This window comes from Sebastes fasciatus, chromosome 11, assembly GCF_043250625.1.
Source record: "Sebastes fasciatus isolate fSebFas1 chromosome 11, fSebFas1.pri, whole genome shotgun sequence".
NCBI classification, from domain to species: domain Eukaryota; kingdom Metazoa; phylum Chordata; class Actinopteri; order Perciformes; family Sebastidae; genus Sebastes; species Sebastes fasciatus.
In genome coordinates, this window is record NC_133805.1 from 34,169,893 (window position 1) to 34,192,753 (window position 22,861).

The following is a 22,861-nucleotide window of genomic DNA, read 5'->3' on the forward strand; positions in this document are numbered from 1 at the left end:
GTCCAGCGTCGGGTTCGTCCCTTTTACATCGCACATATTTTTGATCCAGTGGAAACTGAACATAAGAAATAAGAGTCTACAGCCACACCAGGACTTTAGCCAAACGTTAACGTTGGCCTGCTAAAGCTGGGCATACACTGTACGATTTTTAGCCCATTTCTGGCCTGAATTTTGAGCCGCACGACTCATTTTAGAGTCATACCGAATTTCAGCTTCGTCGGGCGTTGTTTTCCGTGCAGCGAGTGTACGGGGGCTGATGAGGACCGATTAACTCCTCCCGACAGGCAGTTGGAGAGTCAGAAGAATTTCGGACATGTCAGAAGTTTTGGTCGTCCGTCTACAGACTCTCACACAGTTGAAGCAGAGCCACGAGAAGATTCCCCAACGTCAGCGCCTTTTCTCCCCCTCCTTTTACAGTAATCCGAGCGTAGCGATCAAGATAACAATGAGGCTACAATAGATATAGTAAAACGTAGCTAACTTACCTCAAATTCTCTCTGCTAAATGGACAAGCCATAATGTCCACGTTTTCCTCGCCACCTGCGAGTCCATATAATGTTACGCTGCTGCCTCTTTGTTTTTTTAGACATTTCAGCAGAAAAGATGGCACAGATGGTCAAGGCAGCACATTTCTGCCTTGTTAGCATTGTAGTATTTTTAAGCAAATGAAGACACCGTTTTCTTGAGTTCCTTGTTTGTTTATTCGAGAGATGAGGCACCAAGTCTGCATAGTCGGAGAAACCTAACCCTGGCATCCTACATGCTCTTTTTACACACTTTCTGACATCACCTTCTCTATTCTTTCACTCCCTAACCTTGAACCATCAGAGACACATCCAGTTGGTTTCACATAAAAAAAAACGGAGAGACAGAGGTCCATTGTAGTTCACACAGGGCACAGAGAACATGTGCTTGCATGTTTTTGCAGAGGCCTTTGCCTTCCACACAGTAGTAAATAAAATATATTATAACAGTAAAAAGGCTGATTATACACTACAGCATTGTGACCTGTACAGACCTCTGCTAGCAAACAAACTTTACCTACCTCGGAGCTTTCAAACAAATCTTTATTGACAACTGTCAACAGCCAGAAGCCAACGGGCCGTGTTTTTTTTCTTCTGTTTTACACGTACAGTGTGAGCTCTCAGGTGGTGGCTGACAATCAGACCGTACAGTGTGAACACATAAATCGTGAGCTTTGGCTTTTCATCATAAACGATCTACTCGTATAGTAGGAGCAGGAAGTACACAACAACATTCCTAAAATCCTACAGTGTAGGCCCAGCTTAACATGCTCACAATGTCAATGCTAACGTGCTGAAGTGCAGCACATTTAATGGTTACCATGTTCACTGTTCTAGTTCAGTGTGTTCGCATGCTAACATTTACTGTTTAGAATTAAACACAAAGTACAGCTGGGACTGACGTCGGTGTGGAAGTTCTTCAGTGTGAGTGAAGAAGTTGTCACAACTGTAAAATAATCCGTGGAGGAACAACCTTAAAAACATCTGGAACAACTGACCTAATCAGACTCTTATTATATTGTAATTAATTCCCACGATGCTGCTCAGAGTGATCACTGTGACCGGCTCGTCTGCCGACAGCACGGCGCTAACGTTAACAGAGGTTCACTTGAGTTACATTACGATGCGTTCAACTCAGTAAAACGTCTATTGGGCGATGGTAAATTATAATACTATTATTGTGTGTTCAAATGTATTATTTGCAACTATATAGCAACTTGAATAAATACAGTTGTTTGAAGGAGATGTTTTTCACAACAATATAAAATAGATAATAGAGAGAGAAATATGACCTGTTTAACTTCCTAACATGAGCTCCAAGCAGCTTATAATATATAATTAGAACTACTGATGCCAAGATTTTTTTTTTAATCAAAGCAAATATTTAAATAAAAATAAAATAATTTATTTTCATCATTTGAAATGTATGCTCTTATGCAAATAACCACAATAGATGACAATATCAAAGTAAAAGGATAACATGGAGTTTTTGACGGTTTACACTGACTTCGGGACAGTTGAAATTATTTGTTGAGGCGGTTTCTGGTGCGGTTGTGAAAAAATTTAGTCTGGAGCCTTGCTGTCACTTATAGTTCTTATAAAGAAAATCTGAATTGGCAGGTCAGACTTCTTAGAAAAACTCGACCAAGAAAATTGCAATCGGTTCATCTCTACTAATGAGCCTGCATGTGACATAGGAAGGGGAGCCAAATGTGAATGGCTTGTTGAATCACATGTTTTCTGATTCAGGCAGCCCACAAAAAAACTGACTGGGTTGTCTTATTTCACAGTTTGCGAGTTGGTAGACACTCCAGATACCCAAATGTACTGTATGTACACAAGCACTGAAAAAGTGAGTTATTAACGATATGTCTCCTTTAAAGCTGAAGTAGGCACAATTGGAGCAAATATTATTTTTTTTTAAAAGTTATTTTTATAAAACGATCACTACTGATAGTAGTATATACATGAAGCAGGTCATCTGAAAAAAAAAAACGTGCCCCTGTGTCCTCCGGTGCTCATAACGGCATCTGCAGGATTCCACAGACCGAAGGAAAACAACCAGTCAGAGCCGACCAGCTTCCGTCTATGAGAGCCACGAGTCAATCAATCGCGAACTAGGCAGCGCTTATCAAATATGAATAAATATTCTGTTACTGTAATGCCTATTTCTCTCCTCAAATGTTTTCAGAAACATCTTGTAGTGTACTGTTTAGCTGTAAAATGAGAAAGTTTGTGACCCAGCAACCATGTTGAGATCTCTTGAGGAAATACCAAGCACCACTTGCATGACCGGATGACAGCCAATAGGAACGCTCTCTCTCTCTCTCTCTGGAATGACGTGTGATTGGCCAAAGTCTCCAATCACAGGCTAGGGCTGTATTCGAAACCGCATACTGCATACTACTGAGGAGCGCAGTATGCAGTATACAGTACATACTGCATACTACTCAGGAACACAGTATGCAGTATGTGACAGTTAAAGTGATGTATTTAGCAGTATGCTAGACGAGGCTTAAGCCTTCAAACCAGCTCTTGAAGCACAGGACAAAAAAACTAACTTGTACCACTATTATAATATTATCAAAAAATACAACTTTGATTTTGTTGTTTATGTTCTGCTTGTTTACTTTATAAGATACTGCAGGTTTAAACTATTTATTCTGACAGCTCATAAAGAAGTCCGACAAACAGGATCATCAACGAGGAGAGACGGGAAATATAAAACATTCATCCACAACATTTACTTTACTCAAACTGCTTTTTCAGTTACAGCAAAAAAAAAAAGTGGACTGATCTCCCTCCAGATATTAGAGAAATGTTAAAAGTGTCATGTTGTCTCAGCAGGAACCTCTCTGCCCCGTCAGAAGCTGCTCTTTCCCTCGCCACTCTGCTGCTCTGCAGCCGCTCTGTGAGCGTCACTGGCCGGCTCTCCAGCGAGCTACGCCCGCGGGCCATTGTGGCGCTTTTTAACTCGAAAAAAGGCAAATAAACACAGGTTCCTGTTAATTTATAATGGACATCTGTGTTGTGATATTTAAACAAACTATCCGTCAACAAGGAAATCAAAGCCTCTCGTCTACGAGACCGGAGTGAGCTCCAGCAGCTCATAGCGGTCTCTGAGCGTGACTACCCGGCTTGCTGGCAGCGACCCGGGCAGGCGCTCGCTGGCTGTCACGGTATTTTGTGGAGCTTCTAAACTCCGACAACGGTGGAACAAATGTTCGATTCGCCATCTAACTTCGTAAAACTGCCGATATTAATAATCTACACAGTTGATTTCTCGCCTCAAAAACTTTCAGAAGTGAATTTAGTGTTGAAATGGCTACAGAAAACGTAAAAAACAGCAGCTTTTGGCTGCTGTTTTTGTACCCGTAGCCTGTGCTGTTCCGGCGCTTTGCATTGTGGGATACAGTAGGCGAGATAGACTGGTCTGATGCATACTGGAGAATTTTTCCAAATCAGTACATCATCCGGGTATTTTTGGGATACTGTAGATTTTGCTTTTGTTCGCATACTGCATACTACATTTTGGCCAAATCAGTACGTACTACTAGTATAGTATGCGGTTTCGAATACAGCCTAGATGTTCTAAAGCCTGAAAACAGAGCCATGAGGAGGAGCAGAAGTCTAGTTTTCTCTCAGAACACTTGAATTACAACATGCTGAAAGGTTATTATGGAATTTTTTGCCCAATGATGCCAAAAATATATACTGCCTACTGAAGCTTTAAGTGACAATGGAGTCACTTGTTGGTGGTTGCAAACTAAATAAATCTGTTCAGTGGGAATTAACTAAACACAAGAGTCCATTTAGCGATGCCCATGAACACAGCCAGGTGTGGCTGTTGGAGGGTTGGACCAGACAGCACTGCTGACAATTATAATCAGGTGGTGGACTAATGTTTCCACTTTGCTCCGCCCAGACATCCCTCTCCAAAACCCCCTTTTTCATCAACAGGTGAAACATCTATGTTGAGTTTCTTTTCTAATCGGACTTGCATGCTGCTTGGTTTATCTTTTCCTGTTTTCCTGCAGAGCTTTTGGCTAAATTGTCCTTGTTGATCTTGTCAATTGGCTCTCAGGTCCTCATGATGCAGTCAGTGGATTTAATGATGAGAAGTGAACCTCCGTTGTTCCCCTGGGTGGACCCTGGCTAAACCTAATGTCGACAACAGGTAAGGTGTTTTAATGATTGTAAAATATTATTCTGACCTTGTCAAACATTATTAACGAGCACTCTGGATGTCTTTAGCTCTCGTTGTGTGGCATGCTAAACGCAGACCCCATCAGTTCTCAATTCCCCAAATCCATGAGGTCTGCTGGAGTTATCCAAACTGAAGAATGTGCACACTCATGGAGCTGCACAGTGTTTTGGATATAAATATTCAGCAAATGGTGTGTGTGCAGTGTGTCTGTGTACTGCATTCAAACCGACATGTTGGTGCCCTGAAAGTGAGATCCTTTACCAGAAGAGGGCGACATTGTTCAGGTGGTGAGCCTGCAGAGTTTCACCTGGAATAAACATTATTTTGAAAGTGGGCTGTTAGAGGATGATAGATACCGTTCAGTTGATCTGGTTGGCAGGAAGAGTTACTTCTGTTTTATTCTAGGCGTTGGCCAGAGTAGATAACTGCTACCCCTGTTGAGGATTTTGTTCCTACAGTTTCGCACCAAAAGCATAAAACCAATAAAGCAAATCTTCAGAATAAAGTAGTATTTTACTTGGGATAGTTTTGAATAAAATAACAATAATCTGGTTCAGGGTAGTTGTACTGTATTTCCTAAGGGGAGCCTGTTTTATTAAACCAGCCAACACCCATTTTAAGGTCCTTTTTATAACATCAGTGTATGACTAAGAGGAAAAGTTACACAACTGCATAAACGTGGTAAACAGATGTGCTTTGATTTCTCATGATTTGAGAGGTCTGGTAAAAACAATATGATGTTTATGGATATTTAATATTCAAATATGGACTGCACTGTCAATAAATATATAAATTAACACCAAATTTTAAAGAATCAGAAATACTTTATTGATCCCAGGGCGTCACAGTTGCTCTTATTTTAAAAAAAAAAATAGAAGAAAAATAGAAATAAAGGAGTATTTAACATGTGAATTATGTACATAATACTACAATATACAAAAACAATATAGCTAGAGTAATATAAATAAGAAATCAATTCAATTCAAATCATTTTATTTGTCCCCGAGGGGCAATTGTAGAGTAGTACAAATAATAACACAATACAGGACATTTTGAAACATCTTGAAAGTTAAAAATAATGATACGAATACTTGTGAAATACTTAAAATAGTACAATTTGAGAAATGAGAAATATGTACAAAAATGTGCATCAAATATATACAATATATAGCCACAGTGTAAATAAAGAATTAATGGAATAAGTAATGCCATAGATTTTAATTATCATTGACTGCTGCAAATTTGACAAAATTTCGTGACATTAATCATAACTTTATTTTTTGTTAAACACGTATGAATCAATTTTCTTAATTTTAAATTAATTTATCTATTTCGGCTTATATACAATTTATCTAGTGATTGAATATAAGTTATTTTTTTACCGTAACGTATTTATCCTGCTTTTCTATTTTGATATTTAATTAATTTTACAATCCATTATTTTGTTATTTTATTTTATCTGCGCACTATCTATCTATTTCTCGCCATGCCTACTGTTAATTTCAATAATTGATGTGTATGTGTGGAGAGGAGTTCGTTAGTTTGCAAGAAAGTGCCCCCTTCCCCCCACCCCCGCAACGCGCAAGCGCTCGGGATCGTGTGGGAATGGTCGGTCCGTGAACTGGGGGGTTGGACCGCTCCGAGCGAAACCGAGCAAAAGAGTTTTAAATGTCCGCCATGTTGTCCATGGCGCACTGAACCACCGATAGGGAGCGGAGCGTCGGAAAAAAACAGTCCGAGAGAGAGCGACCAAGATCCGGGCCTTTCCCCCGGCTCCGTATGGCGACGCCCTAAATACCAAGCTACAACCACTTCGACACGTTAGAACAGAGATAACCTGCACAGAAACATCCATGAAAGCTCCACTCGGTACCGTGTTGAATATCAGGAGATCCGACAGATTTATATTGCATCTCGAGTTGTGAGAAAATATGAGTAAATTGTCGTTTCGGGCGCGGGCGCTGGACGCTTCCAAGCCACTACCCGTCTTCCGCTGTGAGGATTTACCCGACCTGCACGAGTATGCATCCATTAACCGGGCCGTGCCGCAGATGCCGACGGGGATGGAGAAAGAAGAGGAATCGGTATGCTTTTTAACCGTCTGAAAGATGTGGAGAATATGTGCTTTGGTTTTATTTGTATTTCTTCAAGAGGCGTCCCTCTTTCTTTTTTTCTGCGCAAGCTTTCACAAAATGGCGGCCAGTTTTTTTCTCAGCAGAAACACGACGTTATTGTGTTGTAAAAGGCTCCTACGGGAGGCTGGGGTGACTGTTTGGGTTATACGGGGACGCATTGTGTCGTTATGGGATAGAATTACCCGGTTTGGTCGGTTTATTTGTGCGTGAGGTGATTTTCTGAGTACAAAGGAGTCATGTGACTTCAGCAATGCCGACATTTTGTCTCGTCTCGTCGGGCCGGTGGCCTGGTGTTCTGGTGTTGGCGTAATAGCGAAGCACCAGGGCAAGGGGGAGCTCGTGGTTTCACATTATAGAGATGTGGCATCTCTGTGCTGCTACCAGACACAAATGTCAACACTGCTGCCATCATGCATTGAGGGGGAACTCGGTCTCGTGAACAGTATCGTGCATGTGTGTGTCTTTGCTCATATTGTTATTGTGTGTTGACATGATTTAGACCTCTTTGCTTTAGTGCAGGTTCTCACAGTAAGCTATAGCACTTTGTTATGCCATTATGATGCAGCCCTTCATGTTTGTTTGCATGGAGGCTGTGATACTTCACTGTATTTATATGATGCAGCTGTAAACCATTGTTTGAACACTAAACGCACTGGGTTAACCATGCTGCATGTGTAGAGAGATATTATATTGTTAAATCTCCCAGTTTGTGCACCACTAACCTGGAGAGATTTCAACCTATGTTGACGTTGCAGATTGTTACAAGTGGTTCCTCAGTATAGCTGGTTGTGACCACAATAACAGTCTCTGTAGACATTTGATTTTCCAGATTAGAACAATCCCACAAACCAAATTCTCCAGCCCTTGTACGAAGTTCAACTAATGTAACAGCTCTGCCAGCTATTTTGGCAGATAATTAGCTTTGGCCTTATTGTATTATGACAGTAAAGTTGGCTAAAGAAGGTGAGTTTCAGGGATGCACTAACCATTGTGCTTCCAGCACTTGGTTATGCCATTATGATGCAGCCCTTCATGTTTGTTTGTATGGAGGCTGTGATACTTCACTGTATTTATATAATGCAGCTGTTGTCTTTCAGTTGTTGCAACTATTGTCTGAACCGTAAAACGCACTGGGTTAACCATGCTGCTTGTGTAGCAGTCGGAGAGATATTATATTGTTAAATTTTCCTGTTTTGCACCACTAACCTGGAGAGATTTCAACCTATGTTGATGTTGCAGATTGTGTTACAAGTGGTTCGTCAGTTGACCGCAATAACAGTCTCTCTGGTTTCCCAGTGTAGACATTTGATTTTCCAGATTAGAACATCCCACAAACCAAACTCCAGCGCTTGTGCGAAGTAACAAATTGAACAGCCAGCTGTTTTGGCAGATAATTGACTTTGGCCTTATTGTATTATGACAGTCAAGTTGGCCTAAGAAGGTGAGTTTCAGGGATGCACTCACCATTGAGTGAGGAAAATAAACAAAGTCTGCTTCCTGCACTTGGTTATGCTGCGTTGTTGTGGTTATCTTTAGGATGCAGGGGGTTGTTTATAAACTAGACGCACCCCGTGGGAAACTTGTCCATTCATTTTCATGCCATGTATTAGACAACTGCCCTTATTCTGGGTTCTCTGAGCAGTTGTTCCCTGAGTATTGTTTTGGATTCTGACCCAGCAGTCTTGACTAATGTTTAAATAAAAGGGGGAGCAAAAGGGGGAATATCACTATAGATATCCCAGGTGGATACTGTTATTATTCAGTATGTTGCAGTCAGTCTGCCGCCCCACTCTTGTGTGGTGGCTCAGTGTCAGGGGTTCAGTGTGTCAGATGGCACAGCAGGCTGGCAGACCTGCAGCACGTGGCGCTCAGGAGGAGATCAGGACACCGGGAGGAGGAGGAAGGTGGGGGTTGCTGTCACTTCAAAGTCTGTGTTCTGCTCAGCTGGAGTGCTCCGTTATGTAACAGTCATATTAACATAAGAGATAGGCCAAGGCCTGCTGCATGCTGACTGTTCAGAGCTGTCTGTTCTGAAATTCTACATTGGGTGTTAGATGGAAATATGGTTTGTAGATACTGTATGTCTTTTTACATGACTCTGTCAGCATTTATGGTCATGGCTGTGTATAGGCAAGAAACTGGCGATACGATACTTGTCATGATACTGGGGTAACGATTCAATATATTGTGATACTGTAAGCAAGGCTATTGCAATTTTTTTATTTATTTTTCTTTTAATTTCAGGAAAACTGTCATAGTATAAAGACACACCAGAAATACACCATTTTAGAAGAGGCAAAAACAACAAATGTACACTGCATGTTAAAAAAAACTGCATGGATTTTGCCCATGTGATTATCATAAAGTGGGCATGTCTGTAGAGTGGAGACTCGTGGGTACCCATAGAACCCATTTTCATTCACATATCTTGAGGTCAGAGGTCAAGGGACCCCTTTGAAAATGGCTGTGCCAGTTTTTCTTCAACATAAATTAGCATAACGTTTGAGCATTATTTAACCTCCTTTGTGACAAGCTAGTAAGACATGGTTGGTACCAATGGATTCCTGATGTTTTTTAGTTTCATATGATGCTATTGACTTCACGGGCTATAAAACTGAGCCCGCTACATCCCCCGAAAGATCAAGTAGTGGCAAGGCCCAATGTCGGGCTGTCGGATTTTTAAGAGGTTAATTAAAAAAAAACTTTTTTTTTGGAGAATCAAAACAGTATTGCACAACATAATATCGCGATACTCGTGTATATCAATATTTTCTTACACCCTTACTTATGGTGTATTTTTGCTTCCCTGATTCTTCACTCATTGATCAACACAGGGGATGGTGCCTGGCATTTCTGGAGATGCGCTTGACCCACTGAGCTTTCCACAGCCTGAACCACATTGACTACCCACTCAGTGTTGTGTGGTCTGCAGGGTGACTGTGTGGCCTCCCTTTACTTCCTGACTCTGCTAGTAGAGCTGTTGAACTTAGACCACAGAGCAACTTTAGGTATAGGCCTTTCTGTATGCTACATTTAGCTACCATTTACTGAGCACACTTGCTTTCTCTGTTGCTGCTGGACCTGCCTTTCAGGAATCATCGCTCAGTCCAGCATGTGGTTTTGTAATTTACAGGCGGTGTGTGTATGTAGCGTGGCTTGACTGAAGAGCCGTCATCGCCGAAACTCCCTCAGCACGTGCGGCTTGTTTGTTTTGGGCCAGACACTTTGTCTTGTGTTTACGTTTGGGTGAAAGTGAGGTCAGTGTCTGCGGCCCTGGTGGGAACCCACAGGCATCTGTTGTGTTTGCCTCTTTGCCAGACACAGTTCCACAGTTCTTGTACTCACACACACTAACGGACACACATTCTGGCAGGCCACCAGTTTCCCAGTGTGTAACCTTGCTGGGTGGGAATGTGGGGCATGTCACCTGTCCAAAGTCTCTACAGCCTACATGCTGTGAGACTGAAAGTTGCCTTTGTCAGCTGTTTTCCCCTTTTTCATTCAGTGTTGACAAGTTTTGTATGGTATGTGGGCAGCGTGGGAAATTACCAGCCTCCAGGCGGGTTCTTGGATCTAACTCCGCATTTAGTTTGACAGCTAGACAAGCCTCAGCTGGAATAACTTCTGAGAATGACCAGTGAATTTAGGAATTTTCCAGTTATTGGCCCACAGATAGAAGACTTTGTACATTCCTTGTTCGTGAGTCATTGGTTTTACTTCATTTTTATGGAATAGCGGGCCTACCATAGAATAGGAGTAGAACGGATAACCCTGCCCGACCAGCCCCTGCGGCTGTCCATCACGCTAAGTGGCATTTACAGTGTCTGGGACAGTAGCTGTCAGAGACGAGACTGGGCAAGGTGGAGGAGGCTCTGGCTGCCTCAGCAGACTTGACAGTGATCGATGTGGTCATTTTAGAAGGCTATTTCTGGACTCTGAGTGGATGTGTGAGAAAGCGAGAGTAAGAGGAAAAAGTGTGTGTGTGAGGGCACCAGCTAATGCTCTGTATTCTGACTGTTCACCTCAATCTAAGTCTATTTATTCTGCAGCAAATAGCCTCGGCCGGGAAAGTAAACAAACGCATTGCTTGATTAGGTTTGGCAGCCAATGTGTTTTTGCTCGAGGCCGTTTGATTTTTATGAGTTTTTCCCTCATTGTGAAGAGGCCTGAGGACGTTGATGCGGAGGTTTAGGCGTCCGCCGGGGGGAGTGATTCAGTGGGAATCGGATAGGAACATGAAGGTTATGCAAGCGTACACGTACAGAGGGGGTCACAGTAAATGCTACAGTTGAATGTGTCGAGTTTCATATGGACGCGCCTCAGGGAGGCACAGAGTAAAACTGAAAGGCTTGTCCACAGCAGCGTCTCCAGCTACATCCTCAGAACAGATCGCCAAAGCACATGGCGCTATAGTAAAATACAATCACTTGCCTGTGGTATAACAGACTGTGTAGAATATTATTATCCCCAAAGGTCCAAATGGCGTTGATGAACACGGTGCTCTGGGACGCAATAAAATAGATTTGATGCAGTAGACTGAAAGTGTTACAGATGACTACAAGCAACATGATGGTGTACTGAAGGTCACCCATTGGAAAGTTTACTTTTCTGCCTCTTTAGCATCCTCTTTTTTAATTTATTTTGTTTTGTCGATGGTGAAATGATGAGTGACCAATTAATTTTCCCAGTAGCAAAATCAGTAATAATCAAAATTGTTTTCGTATTGTGTAGAAGCAAGCCAACATTTAGTCTGTTTTAACTGAACTCTGGTGCGGTTTGTTTAGACAGTTGTGAGCACAGTAATCGGACACTATTGCGGACCAAAACAACCGGTCCGAGACACCCCTCTCAAGCGATCTCAGACCGGTTGTTCTGGTCCGCACTACAGTTTGATTACTGCGCTCACAACTGCCTTTCCAAGCGAACCAAAACACAGGCTGCCTGTGTGGGCATTTGTTGAGATGGACACAGGTAAACGACAGGTTAACATGAGTGTGGGAGAGGACTCACCTGGACTTCTGCATAAGTCCGACGTTTGCTTGCCATCAGGGCCAAAGAGAACATAGAGAATATGCTAAATGAAGTCCGCAAAAATAATGATGTTTAGGCTTGAGAAAACTGGAGGAGAGGGGATTTGTGCTGAGTCAGAGTGAAGAAACGTTGACACCAATATTTCAAAGTCTGCGATTCTCTGCAGAGAAGTGGCAGCTCCCAAGACAAAAAAGAAATTTGCGCCTTCTTACACGCCCCCTCAGCAAAGCTTTTTTTTATTTGGTCCACTTTAATTTGTGTACTGTGAAAACAAACCAGACTAAATAGAAAACGAACCAAAAGTATCAATTTCACTCTGATTCGGACTAGACAAACGGACTATTCCTTGTGAAAGCGCCCTAAATGAATCAGTAAAAACTGATTAATACCTTTCAAAAATGAGACCTTTCACTACAACGCTCATGTCTATATAACAATGCTGTTTTATGTAATGAGCGTTAGCATGATCATTCAACATATAATGTCAAGTTGGACAGGATACGTTATGTTTCTAGTTTAAAATTCCTCAAAACAGTTTGTTCGTCCACATACACCATATGAGTAGAAAAGCCTGCACTGAATGCAGTGAAGTACTGCTGCGTGTCTGCAAGGCCTCAGTGAAAGTGTCAAGGACCGTTTGGCTAAACCTTGTAGCAGTGTAAAGCTTGTGTTTGTGCTGCTATAAAGGCACAGATTGATCCGTGTTCTGCAGTGATCAACTTCAGTTCTGACCTTTGTGCGGTGCCAAGGGAAGCTTACATTAAAACAAAATCCAGCTGACATTAAGCACTAAGCTGAAGAAACGACATATAAAACCAGCTTACATAAATGTTAGTCGAAAATTCCAGTCTACCAGACCATCGAACAACGGTTTATTGTTCAGAAGTTGCAGTTAAATTGTGATGTTAAGGCTCATCTCAGGGTGCAGTGCTACTGTAGTGCTGTTAAGTTATATGGAGGTTCTGAATTGCATTTTAGAATTGCTTGATAAATAAATAAATGTATAAAAATCTAGATAACACGTGGGTAACTGAAAGTTTTATAGTGCACACTGATCCACATGGACAGCAAAGCCTTCTGTACGGTGTAGTATATTCTTTCTGCATGGAGATGTAGCTGTAGAGATTGAAGGGAGAATCTGCATTGCTGTGCAGTTGTTAGCTTGTGAATAGGGTTGGTTTGTATGATTTTTATATAAACTGAGCTGACTGAAAACTGTCAACTGTTGGATACCTCTGTATAAATCATATGACAACATCTGTGTGTGTTCAATTCCAGTTGTGTTAGATTTAGGGTTGCAGGATGTTTGGCATCAGTGTGATGAGGCACCTTTCCATGTGGGTGTTTTATCTATATACGGTTTGTCAATGGAAATTCCACTAAAGGTACTATATCATGATATATATCCATAGAGTGCTCCCGGAATGACATATTTTTGTAGGCCAACCTGGCCGATGGGATTTTTCCATTGGGTTTTGGATTATTGCAGAAAATAAGCTCTGTGCTGAACAAGCGTTTTGGATTCTTACATGTTCTGTTCAGCAAGATAATCTTCACAAATGAACACCACTTTATGATTAAACATTCACAAGTGCGGTATTTATTGATGTATTTTATGTCGTAGAACAAAATGTTAAAATCTCTTCAGTTTGTTAACGACGTTATTTCAGGCATCTCACTAAAAACCCATTAAAAAAAACATTGACTTTGAAACAACGGAACTGGAAGTGCTAAAATGCCAACTTATTTCTGGATTTTAGGACTCATTCCCGCAGCACTCTATTGTGATATAAAATTACACGTACTGTAAAAGATTTTATCCATATTTTACCCTACTTGTAAATCTAGTGTATTGTTGCAGTTACTAAGCTTGATGCAGTCCCGCTGCCATCACATGAATCCTCAACCTTTAACACTAGTAGCTGTAATTTGAAAAGCTGGGCAGTTGCACACTGGGGCTGTCCATGCAGGTATGTTGGACAGATGCTTGCAGATGAGATGAGAGACAGATATTAGATCTTGCAGTATAAACTGACACATTACCTGTGAAAAAGAAGCAGTGACTTAGCAAGTGTTGGTTGCAGAATTGAGTTTACTGGAGGAACAGCATTAGGTTTCAACCTGGGGAACAACCTCATGAAGTTTAGAATCAAATTCTGATTTCTTTCCCTCTGAGAATGTCGACTGCATTGAATCCCAATGAAGCTCTTCAGTACTTGCTAATGTAGTATATCCTCCTACAAGGATATACGTGCATTACACAACAGTGAGTGACTGTGCCATGAGGCTACATCCACACTAGAAAGGCTGTTTTAAAATGAAAACGATCTCCCTCCCGACCGGCATTTTAAGCCCGTTTTAGAATTTATCTCCATACATACTACCACGCCTGAAAACGCATATCACATGACCATTCACGTACACTGGGCATACGTGTGCCAATGTAAACAGGAAGCAGCGCTGGACACGGGAATTGACGCAAAGTGCTTGAATAATAGCTTGCCTCCTGTGCTGGTGGGCAGCGGTAGCATTATAAATTGCAGAATTTAACTGCACAACAGCTGCTAGCAACGCTTGTAACCCGTCATCCATGTTGAAATTAACCACTGGTGGTCGAGGCTGATGTCGTTAGTTTTCTTCCGGAAAAGGGTCACATGATTGGGCGTGACAAATCAGGGAAGGACAAATCATGACTGATAAGACCCAATCAAGAACGTGGGTGTCTGCGTCATCGTTTTCCAAGGTCTCTGTTTCTGTCCGTCCAGACTAAAATGCAACCCCGGAGTTTTAAATCTAATATGGGGTCAGCAGCGTTTTCAAACATCTGTTTTAGGGGCTTGAAAACGGCAGAGTAGTGTGTATGCCAGGCATAAATGTAGCAAAAGCTATGCATTTTAAAGTGAAAACGTATTGGTGTGGATGTAGCCTTACAGTGGTTGTTTTTGCAGAAGGCAAAGTCAGTTGCGTTCTGTGGAAAAAGACTAATTCACACAGTGTCACTCATTTATTTAAGCACAGCACACACGCTACTTTCTTTTTGACTCATTCACTCACTCTGTCTACCTTCCCTAGACACAGATATTCTCTCCCTGCCCCCTCCTCCTACCCCCGTGTCTCTGACAGCCGCAGGGAAAACAATAAATACACACCTCCTCCCCAGAGAGCTGCTGTACGAGGCCGGCAGCACGCTGCCTTGTTGACAGACTGCCTGCCAGTGGCTCAGCGCCCGGCTCTGGGCCAAAGGCTCTACTACTACTACGACTGACTGGGACTGTTCAGACAAGCAGCCCGCCAGCAAACCAGTTAGTCAGCCATCCAGCCTGTCTGCCTTCCTTCCGGCACACTACCCCTCAACGGGCTAGGCAGCGGCAGGCTCTCGTCACACTTGTGGCGGGTAGATAAGGCCGACTGACAAATACAGTGTCAGGTTGTCCTCTGTAGTGCTCTTGAGATGGTAATGATTAGATGGCAGGTTCAGATTTGTCTGCGTCCAGCTTCTGTACCATTTTAGGCCTGATCTGTAATCTCTTATGATCATGTGAATTACAGATTTATTCTCATATATAATCGAAGAGATATATAAATTCATATATTGAGATTTAAACACTAACTGAAAGATTAAATATAGGGCTGCATGATGTATCGTTTCTGCATCAACATTGCATTGTGCACATGTGCAATAGTAACATCGCAGGAAGTGCAATGTCGGCAAATTAACTCAAACATTCAACTATTTTGCACAATATTCCTGCATTTTTTTTCATATCACAATATATACCACAGAATTATTTTTTTTCCAAATATAGTGCAGCGCCAAATTTAATATCCCAAACTCCGCCTGGCAGTGTAGATTAAGCATGAACTATTTTTAGTATGGTTCTGTTTCACCTGGCAGTCCTGTTTGTTCCTGTACAAGGTGTTTTCATAGATTGTCATATGGTCTGGATGACTAATGTTTCCCAATAATTGGGCTAATCCTCAGTTTCCTCCTCAGGTTGGAGTGTTTTGCTTGTATCTACATGAGTCAGCGTGTTATTTCCCTCCCAGCATGATAACGTTTATCAGGCTTAATATTAGGTTTCAGTCGGCAATGTTTTGTTTTGTTGCTTCACCTAAGTTGAAGCAACCCTTTGTGAAGATTCTGCTTTTGCGTTTTATAGAACCAACAGCTTTGGTGGATATTCAGACGGCAAAATTAAATGTCATGCAGGTTGGTGTTGGTGTTTGCTTTCACTGCATTATGTTTGAAATAGGAAGTTCCAGATGACGGCTCCCAGTGTTGCTGGTAGAGAAAAAAAATATTTCCCCTGCAATAGTTGGAACTTTTCTGTAGAGAATTTCTATAAAAATGTGTCAATTTTAATAATAATGTAAACATAAGTTGAGTCACTGAGTCACCCATCAGCTGTTTTCATTCATGCTTCAAAATCACTGGCTCATTCACAGCTGTGGCTTTTATCTGACTGGTGGCATCCAATCATATCTATGCAGCTCTACAGTGTAGCCCCATCAATACCGGATTTTCATGCTGATATCGATATTTTGGGAGTTTTAAAAAGTTGGGAGATGATATATCGACAGACATTTCTGGGGATTACACGAGAACCAATACTTTGGTACCAAGACAATGCCAAAATTCAGAAAACGTGACAGTACCATTTTTCCACAGTACGGCAGGACCAAGAATTAGGGCTCGAGACTAACAGTGTACCGGGGACAATAGAAAATGTAATGATGCTACTTTGTGAACAACAAAATGCAGGAGGAGAGCTAGTTAACGTTAGCAGTTAGCAGCTAGTGGGCAGCACAGTCCTGCTTGGCTAAAAACTTTAACGTTAATGGAGGTTGCATTGAGTTACATTATGATAAAGCTTATTATGGAGATCTATTCAGTAGTATTGGGCGAAAGTGAATTATAACGCTATCATGACGTGATCAAATGTAATCTTGTAAAACTTTTGGTTTGCTGAGAAACTTGAGGCGGATCATCAGTGTTTAATAATAAATTGGCAAAAAACATTATGCAAACAATAAAGGAGTATATGTTGAAGTACATGGGATTTATTATTTTGTTTTTACCGAGGTATCAAGAATCCTGGAACTCCCTGTGATGGGAGACTTTGGCCAATCACAGGTCATTTCAGAGAGAGAGAGCGTTCCTATTGGCTTAGTCCGGCTGGAGGGCGGTGCTTGGTATTTCCTCAGCAGATCTCAACATGCCTGCCGGGTCACAAGTTTTCTCATTTTACAGCTAAACAGTACACTACAAGATGTTTCTGGAAACATTTGAGGCGAGAAATAGGCATTACAGTAACAGAATATTGATTCATATTTGATCAGGTAACACAATGATTGAGCCTATGGCCCGCTGATGACTGCAATATTTATATATTTGCAGTATCATTATTACGAACGGGGTGTCTGTGGTGACATTCCCGGAAAAAAGTGCTGTATTATAGTTTTTCTCCAGAAGCTTTTGAAGCTCATGTACATAGAAATATAAGTTTTCTATTCTCATGTACCAGGACGGAAATCGTAAGGATTGACGATGTCATTTTGCATGTACAGTTTTAACCCCACACTTAGTATATCATGTCTAGTGAGAACACTTCCATCCTTAGCAGTCCAGGTGTCTCACCTCCATCTTTGTCTCTGCAGGAACACCATCTCCAGCGGGCCATCTCGGCACAGCAGGTATATGGCGAGAAGCGGGACAACATGGTCATCCCGGTCCCAGAGGCAGAGAGCAACATCACCTACTACGAATCCCTCTACCCTGGGGAGTACAAGATGCCAAAGCAGCTAATTCACATACAGCGTAAGTGGCCTTCTCTAATGGCAAATTTGTGATGCTGAAAGCAGAGAAAATGAGTTTGATCTAGCAGATTAGGGACCTCGGTAGTTTCATTAGGTTGTAATGTTGTTCCCTTCAATTATTTTGAATGTGTTAAATGACACTTGGGGGCTGTTGATCAAAACTATAAGTGGCAACAAGTCGAATATTCAACATTAGTGTGTTTTTTTATTTGTCAACATCACCTAGACCTGCATCATTTCAGTAGATTAACTTTGGACTATAAAGCTGAGTAGTTTCCCACGGAACTCTTATGACTGAAAGAAGAAGGCTTGAATTAAAAATAAAATGGAGTCCATTCAGTGACTCACAAGCCCACAGGTAGTAAAAGGAGGTCTGTTGTTTCAGACAGCTATTCATCTATTTAACGACTTCAGGCGTGTGTTTTATGACCTTTTACTGAGTTGTCACATGTTTGTCAAAGTAAATGAGTTTGTGAGATTGCCCAGTTCAGTAATGATATCAAAGAAAATTAGTTTGCTAGATTGCTTAGTTCAGTAACCATGTCTGTGTCACAAGTGGTTGCCATGATTGTTTCTCAAAGGAAAGCAATTTGCTGTACCCTACAGACAGACACCGTTATCAGTTGAAAGCTGAAATGACAAATGTTTTGTCCTGTCAAATTGCTGTCGGACTAATTTCAATGTTTCCTCGGAGGTCTAGACAGTCTGAAATGTGTTCAGTGTTGATCATTTCCAGGTCTTGAAAATATAGTGTTTGTTCCAAAATGTGTGTGTATATGTGTATATGTGTATATGTGTGTGTGTATATATATATATATATATATATATATATATATATGTATATGTGTATATATATATATAAAAAGAATAGCTGTCTGTTTCTGTTGTCTAGTTGTGAGTCTGCACTTTATGGAGCTGCACATTTACTGTCATTTTACAAAGTAACAGTTTATAAATCCAGTGAGAAAAAAGTCTCTGCACAAAAATATTGATTGAAAATGGGAAAACTCTTCAAAATCTTCAGAGCTTGCTGTTAAAAGATGAAGCAGTGAATGCTTTGGTCTGTACATTGTTTGCTCTCAATTGTAAGTACAGTAGCTGTACATGTCTGATAGAGGCTAGGTTCATTTGATTCTGGTTTGACCGCACGTTACCGCAATACAAAGTTTCCTGTCCATGACAGAGTTAGCATGCAGCTTTAGCTGTGATGTCTAGCTCTGCTTTTCCTGCAATGTGTTAAACCCAAAGTGTTTCCATACTTTACTGGATGTGTAGTGTTTATCACGCTGGATTTAAAATGTGAGGGTTCAGATCGTATCCACGCAGACCCTTCGCTGTTTTCTGCTTTGTTGTTTCGGCTCGCTGCGGCTTGTTTTGGTGACAGATATTGGAGGGATATGACGCCACGTTACTCGGACTACAACAATATAAGCGGTAACTTCCTTCTGGCATTATAACATTTTGAGGCAGTTGTTGAGAGCCAGAAAGGAAATGAGTCGGTTTGAATTACCCTGACGCGGTTTGACATGACTGTCCCACGGGTCACTGAGGATGGGGACAAACCTAGAAGACTTACGAAGCTAAAGCACAGTGAGTGTAAAGCTCAACTACAACTTTGCTTCAACTATAATATACTGATGTATCTTTGACCTGCAGAAATATTCATTATCACGCTTTCATATACACATTATGCAGACTTCCATTAAAGTGTCGGGTCAGTCTGAGTTACTGAGTTGGATGTGACTGAATGCACCAAACTCCACACAACAAAACAGATATTCTATACAGTTCATTAGTTCCAGTCAGTCTCTATCTGGAAGGTCAAATCTGGTGTAATTATGCCTGATAATCATCTAGTCGTCCCTAACCTTATGATCCAACTGATGCTTATTTATTCCAGTCAAGTGTGGGCCATTAGTCCTGTGTAGTTTAATGGATATTATATATTCAGCAGAAAGGAGCTGCATCAGGTTTATATGAATTTAGACACTTTGAGGATAAAAGAAACTGTGCTCTTTCTAGGCTTTGGATGCTACAGTTCTCACAATTAGCTGTGACTTGTTCAAATATTATGTTGCACATCAGTTGCCACTGTTTTGTTTTTACATGGTCTATGATAATATGATAAAACCCTCTTTTTCTTCACTGTTTTATTGCGTAAATTTACATCTTTATTCAGAGATAAAGAGAAACTGTTTCTCTCAGCTGCAGCCGCTTTTTTGTTTTAGTCCGAGCTAGGCTTGCCGCAGTAGTCGGTGTTACACAGTGGTCGGGCATACACCGATTACGACATTACTTGACCAACGCTACAGTCTGAAAGTGAAAGTGTCTGCTCCATACGGAGTCTCAGCCCAGAGTATCAGATTTCACACACGGGATGAGAGAGGGAGTTGACAGGCAAGATGATGGTGGAAGATTTGGTGTCAAAGCGAAAAGCAAAAGCGCCTATTTGGCAATACTTCAGGTTTGAACCCAATGCTATAAGAGAACCATAACATTAATGAGGCAATCGCAGTGCGGAGGACGGAGTGGTCACAGACAGTCTGCACGGTGCTGTGGCGCCGGGTGGAAACCTGCAGCCTTGCAGCGAAAGCTGGACCGGAGAGGCTAGACACACCGTCGTCCGACGTTAAAGATCAGAGTAAGCGCTCTACACATGTCGAGTGCTGTCTTTTCTTGTAAAATGTCCGGTGTAATCGGTAACACCGGTGTAGTCATACGTTTATTAGCCGGTGGGAAGATTTCCTCACTGTGACATCCTTAGTCCAATCTGTTTTCCTTGGTTATGGCTGTGTGCCTGCAGACAGGCCCAACTCTGTTTTTAGTTTTCTTGAAGTGGTTATACTGTTTTGTAATATGGCCAACATGTTAAAATCACTGAAGCAACATTATTTACAGTTTGGGCAGTAGGCTTGTCACGGTAGTCATTGTTACCGGTGTTACATGGTGGTCGGGCATACACCGATTACATTACGTACCCATCGCCTCCACTGTCGTTATGCTTTTTTTTCAGAAACAAAACCCATTTGCTTCATTTTGGCGTATCAGCGCTGTGTTATCAATACAAAGTCGGACAATGGACGCTGCAAACTGACCGTGAATGCATCCATACGGAGTCTCTGCTCAGAGGAGCAGGTGTAATCGGTAACACCGGTGTTGTCACAAGTTTATTAACCGGTGGGGAAATTTCCTCACCGTCACATCCCTATTGGGCAGCACAGAAAGCTGTGTTTCATTGTGTTTCATTGTGTTTCATTGTGTGTCGTGGTGCGACACTCTGGTGAATATCTATAAGCTGTCTAGCAGTGAATGTTTTGGTTTTATGCTTAGATTGGTTTTATTTCATAGTGTAGGACAACTTTTCATTTGTCAGGCTGCATTTTGATCTCTAGGTACGCAGCCGTTTGTGTGTGTGTTTTTTTATTTACACATCAAAAATCATAAAGATACAATATATAACTTGCAAGGGGATATGAAGGAGAATTGCCTAAACAAAAAAACAGGATCTTGAAAAGTGGCCTTCTCCAGGCAGCATATTACATGAAATAATTACAGTACGGTAATATACACATTTGTATGTAAATATAAATAATTTTAGACATGGCCGTGCTGAAAACCTCATCATTAAAATGATTAAATAATCATTAAATGATGACGAATTCTAAATGTGGACTACTGTGTAGGTGGTAACTGTGCTTTTGTGGTGTTCTGGTAGAAGAGGTACTGTATACATCTCTCTGTACATTGGTTATGTGACTTGCCAGCACACAAACAAAACACTGAATGTGTACTGAATGACTCTTTACTTCTTTTAAAATACACCTGTGGTATAGACTGGCCTTGACAGTCATATTGCCAAGCAACTATTTGTATGTATCTGACATAAAACCTGTCAGTATGAAGAGGACCCATCTTTCTTTAATCCAACTGTTGTGAAAGTCAATTGTGAGTTTTATGGGATTCGTTAACCGCTGTAGGCTGCACACAGAAGTTATACCTTCTTGTGAGTTTTGGTGCCAACAATAACTAACTAAAAGTTTGATTTAGAGTTCATAGAAAGTCTGCATTGGGTATTTCAAAGGGATTGTTAATCAGTGCTGTAAGTGAACTTGGTCGGAAACTGGCTTGATAGTGTTGTTATAATGCTGCATGCAGTGCAGTTTCAGTCATTACCAGACCACTTAAGCTGACTTTTGTCAGTAAATTTGCTGTGGAGTCCGATTAGAGAGGTCATGTCACTGTGGATAAAAGAATAAGCTAAACACCATAATGCTACACAACTTAAGATGAACTTCAAAACACGATGGCGGTTGCACCAAATCCTTATCTGAATATGGTGATTGCATAACAGGTAAAAAGAGTGCATACACGGCAAAAACAAATTTAGACAAGGGAGGTTGGAATTTAATTTCCAAAAAGCAGCACACAGACAGGTGTTTATAATCAGACTCTCTTCTCCATCATCCATAACTTAACTTTTTCCACAACCTTAAGTTTGTTTTTTGCATTAATTACAAATCTGTCAATGTTTTATCAGCCCATAGACTCATCTATACATGTCTAAAGTTTCCTTTCCTTGACCTCCCTGCAGCTTTCAGCTTGGACACAGAGCAGCCCGACTACGACCTGGACTCGGAAGACGACGCGTTTGTCAACAAGCTGAAAAAGAAGATGGAGATCAGCTTCCTGCAGTTTGAGGAGATGATTGACCGGCTGGAAAAAGGCAGTGGACAGCAGGTCTGCACCGTTTGTGTCTCAGTCTTTCTTAGGCTAAATGCAGTACCTGTGAGGGTTTCTGGACAATATCTGTTGTTTTGTGTTAATTGATTTGCAATAACAAATATATACATACATTTGCATAAAGCAGCATGTTTGCCCACTCCCATGTTCATAAGAGTATTAAATACTTGACAAATCTCCCTATTAGGTACATTTTGAACAGATAAAAAATGTCCGTTTAATTTGAGATTAATCGCAATGAACTATGGACAATCGTGCGATTAAATAATTAATAATCAATAGAATAATAATCAATTGACAACCTTAATACCTTCATAAAATAGTAACACACATTTGAAACCATTTATGGTAAGACGCCATGAAAGTCCTGTGTTTGCTGTGTTAATGCATTGTTTATTGATCAAAAA

At 41.2% G+C, this 22,861-nt stretch overlaps 1 protein-coding gene across 4 annotated transcripts in view; it reads left to right on the plus strand.

Annotated features, from left to right (window-relative positions):
• LOC141777774 (enhancer of polycomb homolog 1-like) overlaps positions 1–22,861 on the plus strand; it is a 45,761-nt gene that overhangs the window by 3,034 nt on the left and 19,866 nt on the right. For 2 of the 4 annotated variants that reach the window (XM_074652329.1, XM_074652328.1), the window contains exons 2-4: positions 4,609–4,701; positions 17,556–17,715; positions 22,306–22,451. In XM_074652329.1, coding sequence (XP_074508430.1) covers positions 17,616–17,715; positions 22,306–22,451 — 246 coding nt within the window. In that variant the 5' untranslated portion in view covers positions 4,609–4,701; positions 17,556–17,615. Of the gene's footprint in view, positions 1–4,608; positions 4,702–6,330; positions 6,816–17,555; positions 17,716–22,305; positions 22,452–22,861 lie in introns of those variants that run through there. The other 2 variants (XM_074652326.1, XM_074652327.1) reach the window with 2 other exon arrangements.